The following is a 22,445-nucleotide window of genomic DNA, read 5'->3' as shown; positions in this document are numbered from 1 at the left end:
TCTTCTGCACACAATGGATCTTTTTTATGGTGTATAGTCCAGTGCATTGTGCAGTTATCAGATTTAAAAACCTTCAGTAAATTGAAGGCCAGCAACAGCAGGAGTAGGTTAGGGTTTACTGGATGGAATAAATTGTTCTGTATGTTTGACAGGGCAAACGTTCTCACATCTATCCTGGGTTTTATTCTGTTTCATAAATATCAGGAAAAAATAGCTAGGGCAATTTTTTTACAAGCAAAAATCAGTACTCACTCTTTGCGCTGACCGATCCACACAGGAGACGATATGTTTAGTAGCAAATTCGGCTTTATTCAATCACGCAGTGTGGCAACATTGTTACAGTGGGTGTGCAATATATATTAACTTTACGTGTTACTATATCATAAGAAATATATAATGGGTAAATTTATCCTAAGAATAGATTATCAGAATGTAAGGATACAGTTATGTAGTTTGATGACTAAGAGATAATTTTAACTTTTCAACCTTACTGTATACTGAGTAATATGAATTTTATATATTGTAGTCACATTAGATTAATTATGAAGATTTTTAGGTGACACACACCATATTTCCTCTTTATACACATGAATATTATGATAGGCACTTTATATTTATAGTTTTGATATTTATTTATTCATGAATTGTTAATTATTTGTGACACTGATTTTCTCTTTAGCACTTTACATTTAAACAGTAATTGAACTACACCTTTTTACCCTATTTAAACACGGTATCACGTGATGTTCACTTGACCCTGTTCACTTTCGTGTTATAGGCACGAAACGTGTAAGGTTTTACGTTTGCACACCCACTGTAACAATGTTGTGATTGAATAAAGCCGAATTTGCTACTAAACACAACGTCTCCTGTGTGGATCGGTCAGCGCTGACAGTGAGTACTAATTTTTGCTTACATTGATGTGTTCGGGTGAAGTACCGGATTCTCTCGCGATAGATGCGACCTGCCACGAGACTCTCTACCAGGAAGAGCTCCGCCATCACCACTTCCAATTTCTTGCCAATTTTTTTTTACAGTATATGGCAGAAAAAACAACTGGACCAGCTGTCTTAGCGAACGGGAGGGATTTTAACAGTCCCAAAAATAACCTGTAAAGTTTCGTTTAAATGTTAAATTTGCTAAGACATATTTTACAGAGTTGCTTCTCATCCTGCTATATTTCAACATGCTAATGAGTGCAAAAGCTTGCCTAGATATATATAGATATATATAGATATATATAGATATATATAGATAGATATATAGATATAGTTATATCTCTCAGGGGGAGCCGAAACGTTGAAATAATTTTTTTTTTTTTCTTTGTTATATATGAAGTCCTTGGAGTGCGGTTTGTACCAAAGATATTGCAATACAATTTAAACCTGCACCTAGGCATTGACAGTTTCTGTTTTGAGTGCACTCACTTTGGAGTGTCTATATATATATATATATATATATATATATATATATATATATATATATATATATATATATATATATATATATATATATATATATATATATATATATATATATATATATATATATATATATTTATATATCTATATAGCTATATCTATCTATCTATCTATCTATATATATTGCATTGTCGTCTGCGCAAGAACGCTGCGTATTTACGTAAGTTAAATATTTGATAATCAACTTTCTGCATTTAAATAAAGCTTGGACAGTGCTGATGTAAGCTATGTTTGGTTGTAACTACAGTATATACAGTATACCCTAGTGGCTTTTTGTAACCAATAAAATTATGCCTATTTATTACATATGCATAGGTGTGGCTCTCTATATAAGAAATAATTTATATATTTTAGGTAGTGTTATATATTTTTCTTAAGAGCCCCCCACCTTATTTACAATTGAAGGTTAAAAATGAATTCTATGAAAGGTGTGGCGTTAATATGAATATGTTTTGTCTAAAATATGTAATGCTAGTGGCCTGCAGGTCAGCCCTTTGTGGCTCTGGTCTCTACACCCTCTAACCCCTTGGTTCTCAGTTGTGGCCATTAGAATATTTGGGAAGGGACTAGTGCATTCATTTACAAATTCAAGCATGCCTATGAAGAAATTCCATGTTTCTGCATTGCTGCATTTTAGTCTGATATCCAAATGTAGCTTAGCATTTTTCTCCCCATTGTAGTAAGAGTTTTCACTGTATTGTTTCTCTGTTATTAGTAAGACCTTGATGTACTGTAGCGGCTTTAATGCATTTAATGGAATACCCAGTGTTGGTGCCCACATTGCTTTTAAGAGTCTGATTGATTTCCCGTGTTTTATTCCCATGTTTCCTTTAAAAATCTGCTGCCATTAGTGTCCAGAGTCCAAAATTGTCAGAGTACTATTTCCTGATAATTTCTGGCTACATTACTACATTATTTTTTTTTATTTGAGTCTTTGGTTAAATACTACTATAAATACTCCATATGACATTGTAAAATGCTGATGGAAAAATTAAGTTAAGAAGCTTAGCTTTTATAGGCATGCATTTTTTATCTTTAAATGTGCCATACATCCAGCAGAACTTGTCTGTGGTGGCACTGGTATTCATTATAGATATATAATGCAAGCCACTAGAAAATGTACCAGGGGCAGGGGGCTGGGCCATGCCGGTTTTCCTAATTTGGAAAACCGGGCAGGCAGTTTTGACCCAGGCAGCCATTCAAAAAACCGGGCTGTGTGGGTCAAAACCGGGCAGGTGGCAACCCTAACCAGGGAACCACTAGTCAAGTTAGCCTCTTACTTCTTTTTCTTGGTGCTGTGTTTGCTTTTAATTAAGCGAAGATAAAAAAAAACCCTGTTCATTGCAAATTTTTTTCCTTATGTTCTTAAAAATTAGCAGTGTTTAATTTTTATATTAACTTTTCGTAAGATGTAGATAGAGATAGTCAATTTGCAGTTGGTTATAATTTGTATTTTTGGTAATTCCGTTATTTTGCATTTTATATAGCAGCTGTTCTGTTTCAGCAATTTCAGCAACTTTTTGCTTGCTAGGGTCAATTTTCCCTAGAAAACAGGCAGTGATTTGAAGATGAGTAGGAGAGGTGTTAAAAGTAGATAACACTGTAGCCTCACAGACCAATAGTTTTTTTGCTGTTGGGGTTAGTACCTCCTAATTAAAAGCTGGCAGAAGAGGAGGGAAAATAACTAAATTAACTATTTAAGGACAATTAAGAAGGGGTTGGATGACTTTTTAGCAAATGAGGGAATACAGGGTTATGGAAGATAGCTCATAGTACAAGTTGATCCAGGGACTAGTCCGATTGCCATCTTGGAGTCAGGAAGGAATTAAATTTGTTTCGGATAGTATGATTGGTTGATGACTTGGTTCATTTGTGTCTGACAATCTTGCTTGCTACTTTTGTTAAAATAGTGTTTACATTATTTATTATGATTTATTTGCAGGGTCTGCATTTATTTGAAGATATTTCTCTTGCTGGATTACAGTTTAATTCTAACTGTGTGGACGCCCCAAGAGGAAATTTGCGAATGGGATGAATTTGCTGCTGCTGAGCCCTTTTCTTCAGCTCAGTGAATAACATTATCCAACGGGTGAACTTACCTAGTTATGTTTCCATTTTCACAACACCCCATTTGAGTTTGCTTGTCTTCAAAAAGAATTCAAAGTGGAGTACCGCAAACTTGATATGGATGGCAAGAAGAAAGACAAGGACAAACCTGATGAAAGAATGGCCCGGCCAAGTGGCCGTTCAGGTCACAACACACGTGGTACTGGATCTTCGAACTCTGGAGTATTAATGGTCGGGCCTAATTTTAGAGTTGGAAAAAAAATTGGTTGTGGCAATTTTGGAGAACTCAGATTAGGTAAGTATGCTTTAACAAATAGATCATGTGGTAAAACGTAATGGTGTTTATGCAAATCAATCTATTTGGTGAACATTCACTAAGCAACAGTTGAATTGTTCAATGAACCAACAAATGAGTTGACCACTTTTTTTATTTTTTTTGTCACATTGATGAAAGGCTAAGGGATACATGAGGATAAAAGTGGTCCCTGAGAAAAATAGAGGTATATTGAATAGGGGTTGCCTAAAAAATTGGCACCCCCCCTTGTGAATTTCATTTTCCTTTAATAACACAATGTGTCCGTTATTAGAAAGGGTGTCTGGATATCTTTAGAAATATAGTGTATAGAGGAATCCTTCAACACACTGGTACATTTATAAGACTGAAATTGTATTTGTTTATACATTACATACAATCTAAACCATTTCCATGTAGCATCAATGAAAGTCTTCTGGTCTATCCTAACTGTGATCTAATTTCAATTAGCCACAGCAGGATGATGACCCGTTTAATAATCCAAGACTGCACTGTATTTAAAACCTTTTTATTCAAAATAAATCTGAATTTACACTGATATCTCTGTAATTTAAAATTACCATTAAAGGAGAAACAAACCCTTTACCAAAAAAAATCCTACCCCCCATGTATCCCTCCTCCCCCCAGCTTAGCTGCCCCCCTGGGGAAATGCCCCTAACTTTTTACTTACCCCTCGGTGCAGAGTCACAGCATCGGAGTTCACCGTAGCCATCTTCCGGGTCTTTGTCTTCTTCTTCCAGCACTTCAGCAATTTCCGTCCATTTCAGAGCATGTGCAGTTGTTGCAAACCGGTGATTTGCTCCAACTGCGCATACGCCGATTTTCTGGTCTCCGTCTTAGCTTACCAAAGACCCCGAAGATGGCTGCGGTGAACTCCGATGCTGTAACTTTGCACTGAAGGGTAAGTAAAAAGTTAGGGGCATTTCCTGTGGGCGGGGGGCAGCTAGCCTGGGGGGGGAGGGAGGGGAGTCTACGTGGGGTGGGGGGTAGGGCTTTTTTTTTTGGTAAAAGGTTTGTTTCTCCTTTAAGTACTAATACTTGTCTGACATTTAGCAGACAACATTAAATATGGCTCAGGGGTAGATGCCTAGAATTGTGTAATTTTGTGATTTGTTGGGAATGCATATTTAATATGTACGTGTATAAGATAAAAGGGCATGCCCCACATTTCTGGTGTTTACAAGAAAATGTGCCAGGTATTGCAAGTTTAGGTAGTGAACTTAAGGTTATTTTTCTAAATGGGGTTCTACCTGTAGGAGAAGAGTCTTATTTGGGGAAAGCATCTGCTGATATTATTTTTTCACAATTCTGAAATGAAGGTTACTTTAATTGGTACCTGGTTCTTTAACAAATAAAGCTTTTCCCTTGATTGCCTTGAGTGATGCCTTGAGCATGTAGATTTTTTTTCTGCTAGTGTATTTCTGATAGTGGAGAAGCACCTGAAACGCTCCCCTGCCGCCTCTCAATTATTTCAGTGGAAGCTACCTGACACCAATTGCACAGGCAGTCTGCAGTAATTTGAGGCTGTGAACTGCTTTTTCTTCCAGTTGCTTCATGTGTCATAGCAGTAATAGTAGGGTAAAAGTTTCAAACATTAGTGGTGCTGTTCAGAAGCTGTCCAGGCAACAAAGGTGTCTTCTATGTACTGGAACAATGCCAGTAGTTCAGCACTGCAAGTGAACACAAAGTCATTTTTAAGCAATCTCTGTTTGCTGTAAGTCTGTCTACAAAATACTGCAATTGTGCACATGGGACAAGGACAGACAGCATTGGTTCTGCTGCTTTCAGTCTGTTTATTTTGATGCAGGCTGAAAGAAGTGGTTCTGCTCGGTTCCCCATCTCTATAGATTTTAATAAGATCGGCTTGTGTGCAGTCACGGAGTGGAGTGGTGTGGAGGTCGGCCCAAATGCTTGACATTTTCAGTGCTCCATCTGCCCTTGCCCTAAGAATGTACAGTGTTAACCCTCCCTAATGTGACATGTTGGGGCATAAAGATTTCATATGCATGATAGCTGGGATGGTTATAGCCCATAGTGCACAGTTTTCTTATACAACAGAGAAACCTGAACGCACTAGAAGGAGGGTGCAATATGTCCCCCCACAAATTAGATAAATATTATGGTGTGTGCTGGGCTCACAATTTGTGCACTCATAACTTTTCAGGGAACATGGCTTTGGGGGTTGCCAGTATTTTATACCCCTCCCCATTCAGACCACGTCGGCAACCTATCTGATTAGACTTGCCCATACACAAGTAAGTTCTTTTCCTGAAGGGATGTCTGGAAAAGCCTGGCTTACCTTGGGTAGACTTAAGGTGGCCATACACGGGCCGATAAAAGCTGCCGACAGACCATGTTGGCAGCTTATTGGCCCGTGTATGGGGCCCCCCGACGGGCTTCCCCGATCGAGATTTCCCCCGAAAGTCGAAAATCCCATCGGATCGCGGCCGCATCTATTCGTTGAAAATCCCATCTGATCGCGGCCGCATCTATTCGTTGATGCGGTCCCACGGTCGGGTCAGCCCAATATAGTGGGCATATCGGGGAAAGATCCACTCGTTTGGCGACATCGCCAAACGAGCTGATCTCTCCGTGTATGGCCACCATTAGTAGAGGCCACCATACAGTAGAGGTTCTGTAAAATGTATTGCACTGTGCATACAAAAGTCTCCGTGTGCTTCGGGGTTGGCTGGGAAAACTAGATAAGATGGCTGCATGACACTGATAAAAACTTGCTTGGGCCAGCATTTCTTTTTGGAAAATGCACCAAATCGAGTGCTATGCCACGTTGCCATCTTAAATGGCTTTCCCAGTCAGACTTGAGCAAGCTCATTTGTATAAGGTCCAAAAAAATCAGAGCTGTGGAGTCTGAAGCAATTTTGGGTACCTGGAGTCGGAGTTGTAGTTGGCAAAAATCTACTGACTCCTAATAAATTTAAATTGTAGTGAAAAAAAATACAATGCGTTAGTGTCCTATTTCACAAATAGTCTTAATAAAGTACTTCTGTGCTGTAAGAATAAAGCCCAATACGTAGTTGTTTCACTAGTGTAAAGTCCAGCTGAGCTTTATAACCTTATTGTTTTAATTTTTTTGTCTTTTGTTTAAACTTTAAGTTTAAGGAATATTTGTTGTTTCTTTAATAAATAAAAAAAAGCCACAATGACATCAGCTTTAGTTATAGATTTAGATCCAAACTTTAACAGTATCCTCATTCATGTTGCCAGTGACAGGCTTGGAAGGCCAATAGGGTAGTACGTCAGCACTAGTTTGTTCCCAAAAGCAGACACCATCTTCATATAGCTCAGCTTTGGCAGTGATGAATTACCTTGTATGTTGTGTTCCTTCCATCAACATGGAAAATACATTAGTATATTAACAACTGAGGAGTCACAGCACATATTTATTTAGCACCATTATATTCCGCAGTGCTGTACAAAAAAATTGGTTGGCAAAAATGTATTCCTTCCAACAAACCTGATTGTGAAATGTGTTCCAGGTTTATGTGTTGTGAGAAGTTTTTCTGTGTCCACAGATTGGTTGGGAGACAATGGGGCCCCTATTTGGTTCTCTTTTGTAAAATTAAGTAATTTCTTTTTAGCCATCCCTTTTCGCTTATTCAAGCTATACAAAGGGTTGCTCTGTTTGACTTCTATGCTGGATTTTACCATACAAAAAACCCTTATTACTGGTGAGTTCACTCAGATTTGTGTTTCTTGGGCTCAGTTGTTGTTTCTTGTTCCAGATCATCGGAGTTCAGTCCCTTCTTTATTGTGGAAAACATCATGTAATAGTAGTTTTCCTAAGTAATCTTCCATGGAGAGTTTTGTTTTTATCCAAGGGGTTTTCTGATGCAGAATATAGTTTTGGCTAGCACATTAAGAAATCTATTTATAAAGCCATGTAAAATTGTTAATGCCAGAAGTGTGAAAGTAGGAGCAAAATTGGAATATAACTCCATTGTAGTCCTGACACATGAATAAACGATTATTCATGATCAAGGAACGCGTGCATTGCAAAGAGCTAGATGTTTATAAGATGATGTGCACTTGTTTTTTTTTTTTTTACAAAAGACAAATACCTGTAATTATGCAAATATTTTACATTACTCTAGGTGACTCAGTCAGTAAGACACATGCAGTGGCAATTTTTTTATCAAATGATTATTTGTCTTTAGAAATTTGATATACTGTGTATTGTTGCATGCATTGTTTTGCATACCTTGCATACGGCCTCTTTAGATTCTTATTTTGTTTCTGGATCTCCCCTTCAATTTTTGTTTGAAAGGGCAAGTCAACCCCCAAAATAAAAATGTGCCTAATAAAAGAAAACCTAATTCTAAGCAACTATTCAATATACATTTATTAAAAAATGTCAGTGCTTTTAAAGTTATTTGTAAAAACAATTGCTACTGAAAGCAGAATTTGCTAAACTCCTGGTTGTTACTTTTTAAACAATTTTGCAAGTCTTTGTTCTCCAGCAAAGTCAGGTCTGTTAATCAGCCTTGTGTTTTACATTGTATCAACAGTCTGAACCACCAGGGCAGAGAATAGAAAGTGACAAACACTGCCTTCAATAGCAATACATATACAAATAACTTAAAAACCAAAATAAATTTGTAATAAGTTTATGTAACAAAATTGCTTAGAATTATTTTTTCTGTTAGGCAAAAACTGTTTTTTTTTTTTATGTGTTGACATTCCCTTTACTGATGAGATTAAATACACATTTGACCTAGGTATAAAATATATTTATTAAGATAGGTATGTTTATTGTGGAGGACTAGCCTTTGTCCAAATCAAAAGACTACGGATGTTGCCGAAACTTTAGTTCCTCCACAATAAACAAACCTATTATGTCCACTAAGTCCTGAGAGTGTGGATCGACTCACACATATACATATAGTGGTTTCTTCTGTGCTCATAAAGTTCAAGAAAACAGGTGGCAAAATTCTGGAGAGTTCGATTGTCTTGCATATGCTTAATTAGTGACACACGTGATATCACTCTGGTCTAAATGTAAATTAATTTCTCCCGTGCATATGTGTTCTCTGTATTATAATAACCCCCCCCCCATGTTGCTGTTTTTTAGTTTAACATACTGTGTGTGTATATAGTGTTAATTTTGTAAATCACTGTAAGTTGAGTTTCCTTGCTTCACTATTATAAATTAATATATACTGACCGTTCATAATTATGCCTAAAGCAAAGATTATAGTGACCTTTCAAAAAATATATATTTTTTTGTTATTGGGGACATATAGCATGGTGTTTTCTTTTTATTCTTATATATTAAAGCAATTATTGCGAATGACTTGTTTGGATGCCTTTGCAGAATGCATCCTTAATAGAAAATGATGTGTGCTGCTCCCAGGGAAAGTACATTGTGTTGCTAGGAGCAATATTAAATAATCATGGAAACAAACAATGAAAAATATGTTTGGGTAGAGGATTAGTGTCTGAAAAGTAGTGACCAAAAAAAGTAAGTTTCCAGTTGTAAACGCAATTGTGTATTTTTTATCTGTAATTTATTTGTGAGAATGCAACTTTAGTGCTTTGCAACAGCACTGTTCAACTTTTTCCATATAGTAGTTAGATTAAGAGAGACACTGAATGCGGGCCAGAGTTCTTTGTGCAAGATAATTCTTTAAAAATAGTGCATGAAGGCCCTTGGCAGGATTCATGGTCATTAAAAATGCTTTGAAGGCCTGCAACCTAGCCTCCAGTTGGACTGCTCTGCTCTATGCAGTAGGATTACAGCCAAGGATCTCCACTATTTTGCTGGGCAGGTGCTCCCTTTGGCATAAACATTATTTATTTGAGATGCCCATATTCTTAGAGAAATCTTCATAAATATAGAGGAACTAATTCAAGATGTGTTTCATGAACAGCAGACTCAAGGCACCCTTGTCAGCCCTCAAGAAAATGTCACTTTTTCTGGGCAGGTCAGTCATCATGGGTAAAGGTGGGTTTCTCCAGAGTATTTAGTTTAATACTATACTCCCATGGTAAATCTATGGGAATTTCAGAAATGTTGATTTTGAAAGATATATTAACATAATTTATTTAAAAAGCTTGCGTTGAAGCAGGTCTGTTATTCCTAGATACTGCTTTAAACTTACAATAGTATTTCAAGATGGAGTGACCTTAAATGTGATTATGTTCTGTTTTAAACGTAGCAAACCTCTTATGCTAATATAGTTTCTGTACTTAAATTTTGTCTGTATTTTTGCAACCATGCATCAAAGAAGCAAATGCCAAAAATACTGCTTTCCAAGTGGCCAATAGCTTGAACCGTTCTGCAGGTGTTTACCACTCTTGTGAATGGAAATAGTAATTATAATAGTAATTATAACAACATTATTTAAATAGATTATACCAAACTAGGAATGCACTGAATCCTGGATTTGGTTCTGAATTTTGCCAAATCCAAGCCTTTTCAGCAGGATTCTGAACTCTTAATATCACATGACTTTTGGTCACACAAACGTGGAAAATTCCTGCCTATGCGACATATTTCATTATGAAACTGAATTTCTAAAAAGCAATACTTGCGACGTTGGACTCTTCCCTTTGCTTTGCCTTTGCTCTTTTTAGAAATGTGAAAATAAAAAATAAAATAGCATTCTAATTCCTGGCTTGTGAAAACACAACAAATCCAGACCAGCAGTTCACTAAGATGTTCTCTGTATAAATAAAAATCTGATTTTGTACAAGAATTAACACAACCAATACATATTTATTTCTTAAAATAGGTGTATAGTCAGATCAGCACAAACCCCGCTCTTTGAATAAGAAGTTTACTGCCCCTTTAAAGGGATACTGTCATAATAGTGCTGCTCCAGCAAAATTCTGCACTGAAATCCATTTTTCAAAAGAGCAAACAGATTTTGTTATATTCAATTTTGAAATCTGACATGGGGCTATACATATTGTCAATATCCCAGCTGCCCCCAGTCCTGTGACTTGTGCTCTGATAAACTTCAATCACTCTTTACTACTGTACTGCAAGTTGGAGTGATATCACTCCTCCCTTCCCCCCCCCCCAGCAGCCTAACAACAGAACAATGGGAAGGTAATGAGATAGAAGCTCCCTAACACAAGACAACAGCTCCCTGGAAGATCTAAGAGCAGTACTTAATAGTAAAAGCCAAGTCCCACTGAGACTGATTCAGGTACATTAAGTAGGAGAAATAACAGCCTGCCAGAAAGTAGTTCCATCCTAAAGTGCAGGCACAAATCATATGACTGGGGCAGTTGGGAAACTGACAATATGTCTAGCCCCATGTCAGATTTCAAAATTGAATATAAAAAAATCTGTTTGCTCTTTTGAGAAATGAATTTCAGTGCAGAATTCTGCTGGAGCAGCACTATTAACTGATGTGTTTTTAAACAAAACATGTTTTCCCATGACAGTATCCCTTTAAATAGAAATTTGAACCCTAGTAAGCAAGTCCAGTTTAAAATGTAACGTTTATTAATGATTTCTTAAAAATGGACCACTATTATCTTCTTAGTAAGTATAAGAAAAGCTATATGTATTACTCACTGCAAAGCCAATATATATGTTGTTGACTGCAGAGAACTCATTAGATGGTGAGCCACTGTAAGTACCACAAAAACCCACTTAATATAACTCTTGCTAAGAACCGCACCGCGTCGCAGGGCACAATTGTGACTAGGGAGGAAATTTTAAAAAATAGTTAAAAGAATAAAGAGCTACTTCCAAACATTTTTTTTCATCTCTATTATTTTTTAATAGCATACAAGAAATCACTTTTTAAAAAGAATTTCCCCAATATTGAATTTGAATATTTGAAATTGAAAAGGCAGCTCTCCTGTTTGATACAATAGTTGCTAACATTCCACAGATGGTGGTGAAAATGGATCCAGCAAATTATAACAGTTCAGCGTGTGTGTGCCTGATCTACTGAGCTGCCTCACTGAAACACCAGATACAGGGATATAAATTTCCGAAAATCCAAAATAAAATTAAACAAAAAGAAATCAACTAAAGTCATTATTTTTTTTTTTAAGGCAAACTATTTATTTAATGAATATTCTAGTTTATTGCTGCATAAAAAGTAGTCTATGGAATGCATTGTAGATGACTAGTAATCAGTCCTGCACCATGGGAATATTCAAAATATTCACTGTTTTAAATGTTTTGAAAACCCTGTGGGAATTTACTCATGAGTGTTTTTGCTGTTCATTCCTTTCTCCGACCTTGCACTGTGAAACATGTTTTTGGTTCGCTGTAACACACTAGACTTAACCACATGGTATAAACATACAGGAAAATGCTCTTGGGAATAATTTGAAGTCTAGAGTGAGTGTAGTGTAAAAAAAAAAAAAAAATCAGATTGATAGAACCCTCATGACAGTTTTGTTAATGAGTATTGCTTTGGCAAAAGAAATCATCTACAAATTATAATCATTCAGAGGCCGGATCTCCATCCCTAATTGCCTCCATTCCATCTTAAAATGCTAAAACCAAAATAGTTAAATGTTCCCCCACCCAGTACTAGGCAGTTAATCATTCCTAAACGGTTTCCATCTAGCCAATAAGTGGCACAAACGGATATCGAGTTTTTCTGCTGTGTGTTCCATTACCCTTAAAGCTTGTTATATAAAAAAATAATAAAAAAAATGTTGGTAACATGATTGTAATTCTGTGATAACGACATCCATTAAAGGGCTTATCTAGTATACAGAACTCATTTAACAGACTCAGGTTTGATTTGCTTTATTTTGTGTGTGATAATGTTTGTCCAGTTTAGTTTTACATAATGCAGTGAAGTGTACGCCATAAGACTAATACACTTTTTTTTTTTTTAAATTTCTTGTTTTTCAAGGAAAAAACCTGTACACAAATGAATATGTGGCAATTAAATTGGTAAGTTACATTTATTTCTTTCTTCAGCAAAAATATAATTTGTTTGCCTATCGTGTGCATTGAGATGTATTCTGTATGTATATAAAGGTAAAAGGTTGTATCATGAATATCCTATAAAATATATCCTTATAAATGGTGCTAAGTGACGTCATTCGGTATAATCTGTGCAAATTTCCATGACTTTTATAAAATAACTTTGCCTTTGTGCTTTTATATGGTTGCAGAACTCCTTATATCCTTATATTTTACAATAGGTGGGGGGGGGTTACAGTCTTCCCTATTCATTCAGCAGTAGCAAGTTATAGGAATATCTGTTGTCTAGATTTGCATTGTGAATGTGCATGGGGTTGGGTAGGAGTAAAAATGCAGATGGCTGCAGTTATCCGGAAACCCATTATCCAGAAAGTTCTGAATTATGGAAAGGATGTCTCCCTTAGACTCCATTATAATCAAATAATCCATATCTTTAAAAATTATTTCCTTTTTGTTTGTAAATAATAAAACAGAACCTTGATCCTAAACTAAGATATAATGATTAGGGAATCACCGAATCAGTTCAGGATTCGGCCAGGATTCAGCCTTTTTCCTTCTGCCTGGCTGAACCGAATCATAATTTGCATATGTAAATTAGGGACGGGGAGGAAAATCTTGTGACTTTTTGTCACAAAACAAAGAAGTAAATTTTTTTTTTCCCCTTCCCACATCCATATGCAAATTAGGATTCAGTTCGCTATTCAGCTTAATCTTTTGCAAAGGATTCAGGGGTTCGGCCGAATCCAAAATAGTGGATTTGGTGCATCCCTAATATTTATTTCTTATTGGATGCTGAACCAGCCTACTGGGTTTATTTAATGTTTACAGTATGAAGATCCAAACTACAGAAAGATCCGTTATCTGGAAAACCCCAGGTCCTGAGCATTCTGGATAACAGGTCCCATACTTGAACTACTACTCCTGCATTAAGCAGTAAAGAAAATTCGCTCCTGTCTGGCTTTTATAATCGGACAACATCTGTATTTCTGATGAGTCTGTATAAGGTGGTTGTGGAATTAATAAATAATATCCTTTTCCCTTTAAAAGTGCTGCAGTACTCCATAAAAAACATTGTTTAGTAGTTCATATAGAAATAAGCACCTTTAAGGGATACTGTCATTGGAAAACATGTTTTTTTTTTTAAAATCTGACATGGGGCTAGACATATATATAGACCGTCAACATGCGTTTTTCATGCGTTTTTCAGCATGTACGGTTATTTTCCCAACATGTACTTCTCATTGTTCTCATTGGATTTGGACGCCATATTTAAAATACGCTGCGTATTTACGTAAAGTGTGGTTTCAAACGTGCAGATCCCATAGAGTCTATTGATTTGGTAGTTTCTTGACATATTGGCCTTTCTGCTAAAAAACGCCAATACTGGCGTCCTGTGGCGGATTTCAGCTTGCAAGCGCCCTGTGTGAATTGCCATAGTGCGTTTTCCATTAGTTTCAGTGGTAGTGCAGTTTATGCGTATTTACGCCTGGCTGTTCATTTTTAAAAACGCAACGTAAAAACGCCGCAAAAACACCACGTCTGGCGAGTAGGAGAAACAATAGTTACATAGTTAAATCGGGTTGAAAAAAGGCAATGTCCATCAAGTTCAACCCCTCCAAACGAAAACCCAGCATCCATACACACACCCCTCCCTACTTTCACATAAACTCTATATACCCATACCTATACTAACTATAGAGTTTAGTATCACAATAGCCTTTGATATTATGTCTGTCCAAGAAATCATCCAAGCCATTCTTAAAGGCATTAACTGAATCAGCCATCACAACATCACCCGGCAGTTCATTCCACAACCTCACTGTCCTGACTGTGATGAACCCCCTACGTTGCTTCAAATGAAATTTCTTTTCTTCTAGTCTGAAGGGGTGGCCTCTGGTACGGTGATCCTCTTTATGGGTAAAAAGGTCCCCTGCTATTTGTCTATAATGTCCTCTAATAGCCTTTCAGAAAGCAGATCCATAGTGCAGCACTGGCTCTTTCTGAAAGCACATGACCAGGCAAAATGACCTTAGATGGGTGCCTACACACCAATATTACAACTAAAAAAAAAAAAAACACTTGGTTTAGGAATTAAATTTTTTCATGGTGGAGTGAATTATTTGCAGTGTAAACAGTATAATTTAAAAACTCATGACCATATACCTTTTACAGAAAGTTCTATGGCACATGGTTATTTTTAAAAACTGCTGCCACTAACCACCATGTAACTCATCCCTTTGGATGAGTTTATATTTTATAACCACTTCCCTCCCACCTCCCCCGATACCAGTTGTTTCCCTATCATTCTATATTTTTAAATTTAAATTATATTTCATAATTTTTTCTATTCCACTGTTCATTAAATAAATCAAATGCATCATGCTTATGTGCTGAAAAATAATCCATGCACCTCACAAATCTACTGTAATTTATCTTCCCTTTTTGTTGGAGATGTTTCTTTTTTATTTTGTAGCTGTTGCTATTTTTGAGTTATGTTCCTCATCTTGATAACTGTGTCTCCTAAAATAAATAGTACTGCCTCTCACTGAACTTTTCCCAAGTCTGCCCTCCCCATCCATCTTTTAACACTGGTCCAAAAATGTAATTTGATAAAACATATAACAACTAGTGTTTCTAACAATAAGGTGAAGCTAGGTTGAGTTTTGAGAGCTAAGTAAGCATGTGGTACCAGCTATTGATTACCTTCTTTGTATTTTATTTATTGTCAAATATAGACCATTTTTGCACTAACCCCTAGCCAAAGGGCTTTATTTGGAATGTGGATTCTCCAAAGTCTGCCCTCTCTGCAAACTCTGTGCAAGATATGAGAACATGCATTCCAATAAAGTAACATTTACAACTTTCTTACATCATGCATAAGGTTCATGATGGGCACAAACGTAAGTCTAATATGAGGCAAGTACTCATGCTATTCACTTTATGCACTATGTAATACGTGATTGCTAGATGTGTCAGAACATGAAAATATCTATGTCCCTAAATGTCCTGTTTTCCAAAAAAGTGACTGTTTGTTTTTGTTGCCTGGTGCCTAAATCTGAGAATGAGAAGGAGCTTAATTTGTTGGACCCAGCCAGGGCATCAAAACTTCTTCTAACTGAGTCTTTTATGAAACTGCACTTGATGAGGAGGCTTTAAGATTTGCACATGGTGCTTGTTTCATCCCTTAGGAAAGATGTAGAAAATGGTATTTCTCAGATTTCCATAGGGGCTTCCACCTTCCCGCACAACATAACAAAAATGAAATGAAAAGCTCTCCAAAAATAAAACCCTTTTGCTGCTGCACATTAGTAAATAAGAGGAACCTGGGTGAAATATTTCTCCCTTCACACAGTTCCTTTGTTGCCAGATCACATTTCATATTTGCCTATTCACAAATTATTAGCTTGTGCATGCACATCTGGTGAGTTTGCTAGTTCACCTGTCTCCTTAGAATAATAGGGGCACTTGATTGATATGTGTCTTCATCATCCACTAATTTACATGTGAATAGGCAGATATGGCTACACACACTGGGGCACCGTACTTGACAGAATATTGAAGAGAAAGCCCACTATACTAGTTTGAAAGTAAGTGTAGGTAGCTCAGCCTTACTTATGTGTTCCTTGTACAGGTATGCTCGGGACCTGGGGCTTTCAGGATAATAGATCTTTCCATAATTTTGTTCCTCATACCTTAAGTCTGCTAGAAAATCATGTAAACATAAAATAAACGCAATAGGCTGGTTTTGCTTCAAATAGGGGTTACTTATATCTTCGTTTGGATCATGTACAAGGTACAGTTTAATTATTACAGAGAAAAAGGAAATCATTTTTAAATATTTGGATTATTTGGTTTAAATAGAGTCTATGGGAGATGCAGTTTCTTTAATTCAGAGCTTTCCAGATAACGGGTTTCTGGATAACTGATCCCATTCCTGTAGTAGTTATCACTTATGCCAGAATGGATGTATTGCAGTCCTTTAGGTAGCTGCAGTACTACATTTTTTGTACTAATGCCCAGTATGACTTCTATCTAAACTTATCATGACTGCGGGTAGCACTTGCCTGGGTGGAGAATTGTGGGAAGTTTTATATAGAAAGAAAGTGGTGGCCTTCATATTCTAGTATATTAACATATTCCTGTTTTAAGAGCATATCAATATAATATTATTTACTTATTTTGGTCATTAGCAATGAACCCGTGCTGTTGGTGAAGTAGTGAACAGAATTAAAAGGGTTCTTTCCATGTTGGACCAAGTCTGTGTTTGACATGGACCCAAATGTTGGTCTGAGTTCTTTCCAGTGTATTTATTTCAGAATTACCTCCCTTGGTTGGCACTGCATGATTAAAGAGCTTTTGACCAAGCTCTGGAAAACAGTTTTCACAGTGCAAATGTACTTTAAGAGTGAGTTTGACTCCTCTTTAGTTTCATATAAAGCAGGTAAGTAATAAGTGAATCTGTTGTTTCCCACTGGATAGCCATTTATATAGTACGTGGCTGGGCTTGTCACTGGTTAAATTGCATTAAGAAGTTGATGGACAACCGTATTTGCTTTAGAAAGATCTAACGCAAAGCTGCTTTGGAGATTTAGTTTATTCCCAGTACAAGAACTGTTAGGAAATAGTAACCGTTTTCGTGTTCAGTTTTGAATAGGATCATTTGCTCAGTGCATCATTTCTACATTCTTTTAGGCACAATATATGTTTATTCTAGCTTTAAGTATCCTTATTCTAGCTTTAACTATCCATATGGCTAGCAATTTATTTAATTATTTTTAATGTATCATCCGTTTTTTTGCTGTTCATTCATGTTTTACCTCTTTATTTATGTCATGCACAGCTGAAATGGCTGCATTGATTACTACGGCAATAATATAGATGCTAATATCCTCATGCTTCTTTCAGTTTTTTGTATATTTGCTCAGTGTCTTATTTTCCTCCTGTCTTATACCTGAGATTTTTTCATTGCAAGATACGCTAATTATAATTTAAATAACATACATAAACTAGAGAGGTACATTTCCTGAAGAAAATGTGAGTGGTGCTTGCCGTGGCAAAACTCAGGCCCAAATCTGATTGGCTGTTGTTGCCCCGCCCCTTTTTTTCCTAATTGTGAACCACAGTCACTCAGTGACTAACATACCAAAGTTTGGGAATGCTGTCATTTAATGTGTAAAAATGGCAGCATTTCTATTTTTTTCTATTGAAAATCAATGAATGAAATTTGATTGGTTGTTGGTGGCTCCGCCCACTTTTTCTAAACTTGAAGTGGAAACCCCCAGCGACCACATTTGTGATATTCAAGGTCCCTGACATCAATACTGAGAGAATGGCAGCCTTCTTAATTTTTCCCATTAAAACCAATCAAAGAAATCTGATTGGTTGGTTTTGGCTCCACCCACTTTTCTTAATTTTAATCCCAGTCCCCCAGTGACCAACTGTGCCAAATTTGAGGACCCTGCCATTAACCGTCTAAGTTTAAAATTTTCCTATTTAATTGAATGGCTGAAATTTGATTGGCTGTTGTAGACTCCGCCCACTTTTTGTAAATTTTGGCTGCAGTCACCCAGTGACCCACGGTGCCAAGTTTGGGAGCTCTGGCTTTATTACTGTGAGAATTACAGCTGTTTACATTTTCTCATTGAAGTCAATAGGGAAAATCTGATTGGTTGTTTGCGGCTCCGCTCACTTTTTTGGGTCCCCAAAATAGGACAGAAAAGTCACAACACCCCATTCCCGAATAAGCTGAACGGTTTGACACCTCATTCATGGGTCTGCGACAAACTAATTATTCGATAAATTCCCCATTATAAGTCAATGGGGCAAATTTGGGGACCTCTCCTGCCCCGGGGGTAAAACTTATACCCTCGTGTGGGGTATCATCTGACACAGGTCGCAAACCTCTTCAAATGTGGTAAATTTAACGTTTCTACAAGATTTCCTCTCTGCGCTAGAATCCGTCAAAAGTTGGCCTCAATGTTAATCTATGGGACTTTTCGGGGTGGTTAATTGCCCCTGCAAGGGGCAATTAACCACCCACCCCTTAGAAAAGTCATACCACCCCATTCCCGATTAAGCCGCACGATTTGACACCTCATTCATGGGTCTAGGACAAACGGTGCGGGACTAGTTACGCGCCAAACTTTCATACGGAAGAAGAATAAAAATAAGTTTGCAAGATAACAGTAGTGATGCTTTGCTTCGCAAGCACCACTAAACAAGGTAACAGTAGTGATGCTTTGCTTCGCAAGCACCACTAAATAAGTTTGCAAGATAACAGTAGTGATGCTTTGCTTCGCAAGCACCACTAATTATAATGTGAAGAACATATACATATTATAACGTGCACAGACAATAAGGTGGTTTATAACTTGCTAACATGTAAGGTTGGCCAAAAACAGATATGCAGCATTTATTTTATATAACATTTTTTCCCTTTTATTGCTTGTTGTGTTCTACAATATATAATTTTACAGTAAATAAAAGTCAGATCACTGTTGCGGGGGAAATCAAAAGGTTATATAGTGTAATGGTTTACACTTCTTTGCCTTGTCTGATTGTGTGTACTAAATGTGCAGTATACCCCATAGGTCAAAAAGAGTGCCATAGATAAGGCTTGTGCTGAACATACTTATATTAATATTGTTTTAATTACAATTTTTTTTTATTTCTTGCACTTAACAGAGTAATTGAAGATAAAGTGTTCGGTCCTTGTTTGGGAGTTTATTAGATTACCAGCATTTAACCTATCCCTTTTCTTGTGGAAAGGTATAGGTTATGTACTGGTATGTAGGGGTTATCTAATTCTTTTTCTCGCAAGGGCCAAATGTAGAGTAGCTTCAGTTTCCCTTTCTATCTCAAGAAATAACATGATTAAAATAATAGGCAGAAAGGATTTTTGGAACAAGCACTATTCACATAATTAATGCTGAGCAAGGTGGTATGCTTCCCAAGCTGTCTGCCCTGTCAATTTTCTGCAGAACCGTAAGTTCAAATTCTTCTTTATTAGGTTACAAAAATATAGGGAATAATGTATTGTGAAATATAATTATATGGGCAGTCAAAAAGGAGTTCACTCGCCACTTGCCTGCACAACTCAGGTAATATCTGATACAGGTATTTTAAATGTTTTGCAATGGGAATACATGTGATTTTGTGAGTTGTGTGACAAGAAGACACCACTAAGCACCAATTCTAACTGATGACATCACTAGGCACTGTTTATGAGGATATAGTTTACAGGAAATTCATGGTTCTTGTGTATTCGTATAAAAAAAAGGTACATTAAGTCAAATCCCAACTTTTACGGTTTCCAGGGGAACAGAAAAAAAATGTAACAGGGATTTTCCTGTAAAAATGGTGTAAACTGCTAAAAAGGCTTAATATGTGAGAATGCTAATATTCAATTTAAGACTTAACTGACTTGAAATTGAAATGCATTAGAACATGATGGCACTGTAAAAAAATGAGTGAGAGGCCAGTTAATATAGTTTAGGGATGCGCCAAATCCACTATTTTGGATTTGGCCAAACCCACGAATCCTTTGCGAAAGATTTGGGCGAATACTGAATCGAATCCTAATTTGCATATGCAAATTAGAGATGAGAAGGGGAAAAGCATTTTTACTTCCTTGTTTTGTCACAAAAAGTCACACGATTTCCCTCCCAGGCCCTAATTTGCATATGCAAATTAGGATTCGGTTCGGCCGGGAAGAAGGATTCGGCCGAATCCTGGATTCTGTGCATCCCTAATATAGTTACAGCTTCTGTCTGATTCCTGCTGCTTTTAAGGGGAAATTCTATTACAACACTTCCACAGGGTTTTATTTAAAACTGAAAATAATGCAATAGTAATTTAGCAATTTTATTTAGGTTAGAATCGTTTTTATTAAAGTAGGAGGCCACCCCAATTTATTGTAAAAAAAAATATTTGGGTTTACATCTATGCTGCAACATGTGTTTTGGTAAATGTTTTAAATTATATATTTTTTTAACTATTCCAAAAAATTGGTAAAGATGCCCTTTATTATGTCATGGAACATTGCTGAGCAAGACATTTTAGTTCAGTATGTAAAAACAATTTTGGGTGGACATCTATACCGCAGTGTGTTTTACTGGTGGCAAGTAATGAGGAGATGGGAAGGTCTTCTAACTTGGGGAAACCAAAAGTTAGGCACCCCCAAGTGATTGCATGCAGTGTCGGACTGGCCCGGCTGGACACTGGGAAAAAATCCGGTGGGCGCCGACCCTTAACGGGCCCCGGTTGGCCACATGTACTTACCTGAAGCCCCAGGCTGGTGCTCCTATCAGAAGAAAACGTCACTAGCGTTCCAGCGAGCACCACAGATTGATCGTCTTCTGGTTTCTTCTTTTTTTATCACTGCTGCACATGCACTGAAGTGTGAAAAGCCAAACTTTAACGAATAAGTCAGCTATTTCATTCTACTGCACATGCGTCTGCCCCGGGAAATTTGAAAAAAAGAAGAAGCTGGAAGACCCCTTGAAGAATTCCAGGCCGGTGCAGTTTTCTTCTGATAGGAGCACCGACCCGGGGGTTTCAGCTAAGTACATGTGATCACCTAACTTTTGGCACCCCCAAGTTAGAAGGCCTTTTCTTCTCCTTTAAAGGAATTGTTCAGTGTAAAAATAAAAACTGGGTAAATAGATGGCTGTGCAAAAGTAAAGGTTACTTGACTAGAGTAAAGGTTTTTACTGTGCCACGTAATTTACTGTTTCACTGAATGGGTGGCCTGTTGGCTTTTTTTTCTACTCAGTGTGCATGAAATGTAGGGGGTGTTAAATACAGTAGTGAGCAGCTTCTGCTGTTAAATGTTCTGTCTATTCTGGCAATTCATTGTTACCATATCAGCAGATGGTACATGTGAGCCATTGAAATCTTGCGAGTGGCCCATCACATTAAAGCATAATAATGTCAAATGTCCATGATAGGAACACAGTCATTTTACATTTTTATCTGTCTTTCAAATCTGTTTAAATTAAATTTAATGTTTTCCTCTTCTACAGGAACCAATGAAATCCAGAGCACCGCAACTACATTTGGAATATAGGTTCTACAAGCAGCTAGGATCTGGAGGTACATTTTTTCATTTATTTTGCGTTTTTGTTTTTTTTTTTGTCGTGGGGGTGATTTGTTTATGGGGGCTGGGTCAGTGCACTTCACAATACATGATTCATGCATAATTACATGGTGCTTTGTGGGCAGATATTTTTCTTATATGGCAGAATTCTGTGTATGTATAATATTATTAAAAAACTATTTTCGTCTATTTTTTTAGAAGGTATACCCCCCTCTTTGACATGAGCTCTTGTTGGGCTTATGTAGGTACATAAAAGGTATCTGAATTTCCAGATATAAATCTGATTATTATCTGATTTTCTGTTGTACTGCGAACTTTGATCTCTTTTGCTGTTTTCATCGGTATTTCTACGAAAATTATTGTTTATTGAATGTTGTGCTTGCTGGATTGCTCTGTGGTGCAGGAACATTTGGCACCCCACCTCAGTGATTGAACCTTTCTTTCTCCTTTAACCCTTTCTAGCACCATAAAGATTGACAGTTGTGTTTATGGTGTTCCAAGAAGTTTGTTTTTATTTCTCATCAGGGTATTAATTTACTTTGACAATCCTGATGAGCTAGG

At 36.9% G+C, this 22,445-nt stretch overlaps 1 protein-coding gene across 1 annotated transcript in view; it reads left to right on the top strand.

The window, feature by feature from the left end:
• Nucleotides 1-22,445, top strand: part of csnk1g3.L (casein kinase 1 gamma 3 L homeolog) — an 84,649-nt gene that overhangs the window by 18,526 nt on the left and 43,678 nt on the right. The window contains 3 exon segments of the mRNA NM_001097128.1: nucleotides 3,424-3,843; nucleotides 12,714-12,754; nucleotides 21,811-21,880. Coding sequence (NP_001090597.1) covers nucleotides 3,666-3,843; nucleotides 12,714-12,754; nucleotides 21,811-21,880 — 289 coding nt within the window. The 5' untranslated portion in view covers nucleotides 3,424-3,665.

The sequence above is a fragment of the Xenopus laevis genome, chromosome 1L, assembly GCF_017654675.1.
Source record: "Xenopus laevis strain J_2021 chromosome 1L, Xenopus_laevis_v10.1, whole genome shotgun sequence".
Lineage (NCBI taxonomy): Eukaryota > Metazoa > Chordata > Amphibia > Anura > Pipidae > Xenopus > Xenopus laevis.
The sequence above is the reverse complement of the archived record's forward strand: the minus strand, read 5'-3'. Positions and strand labels throughout refer to the sequence as shown.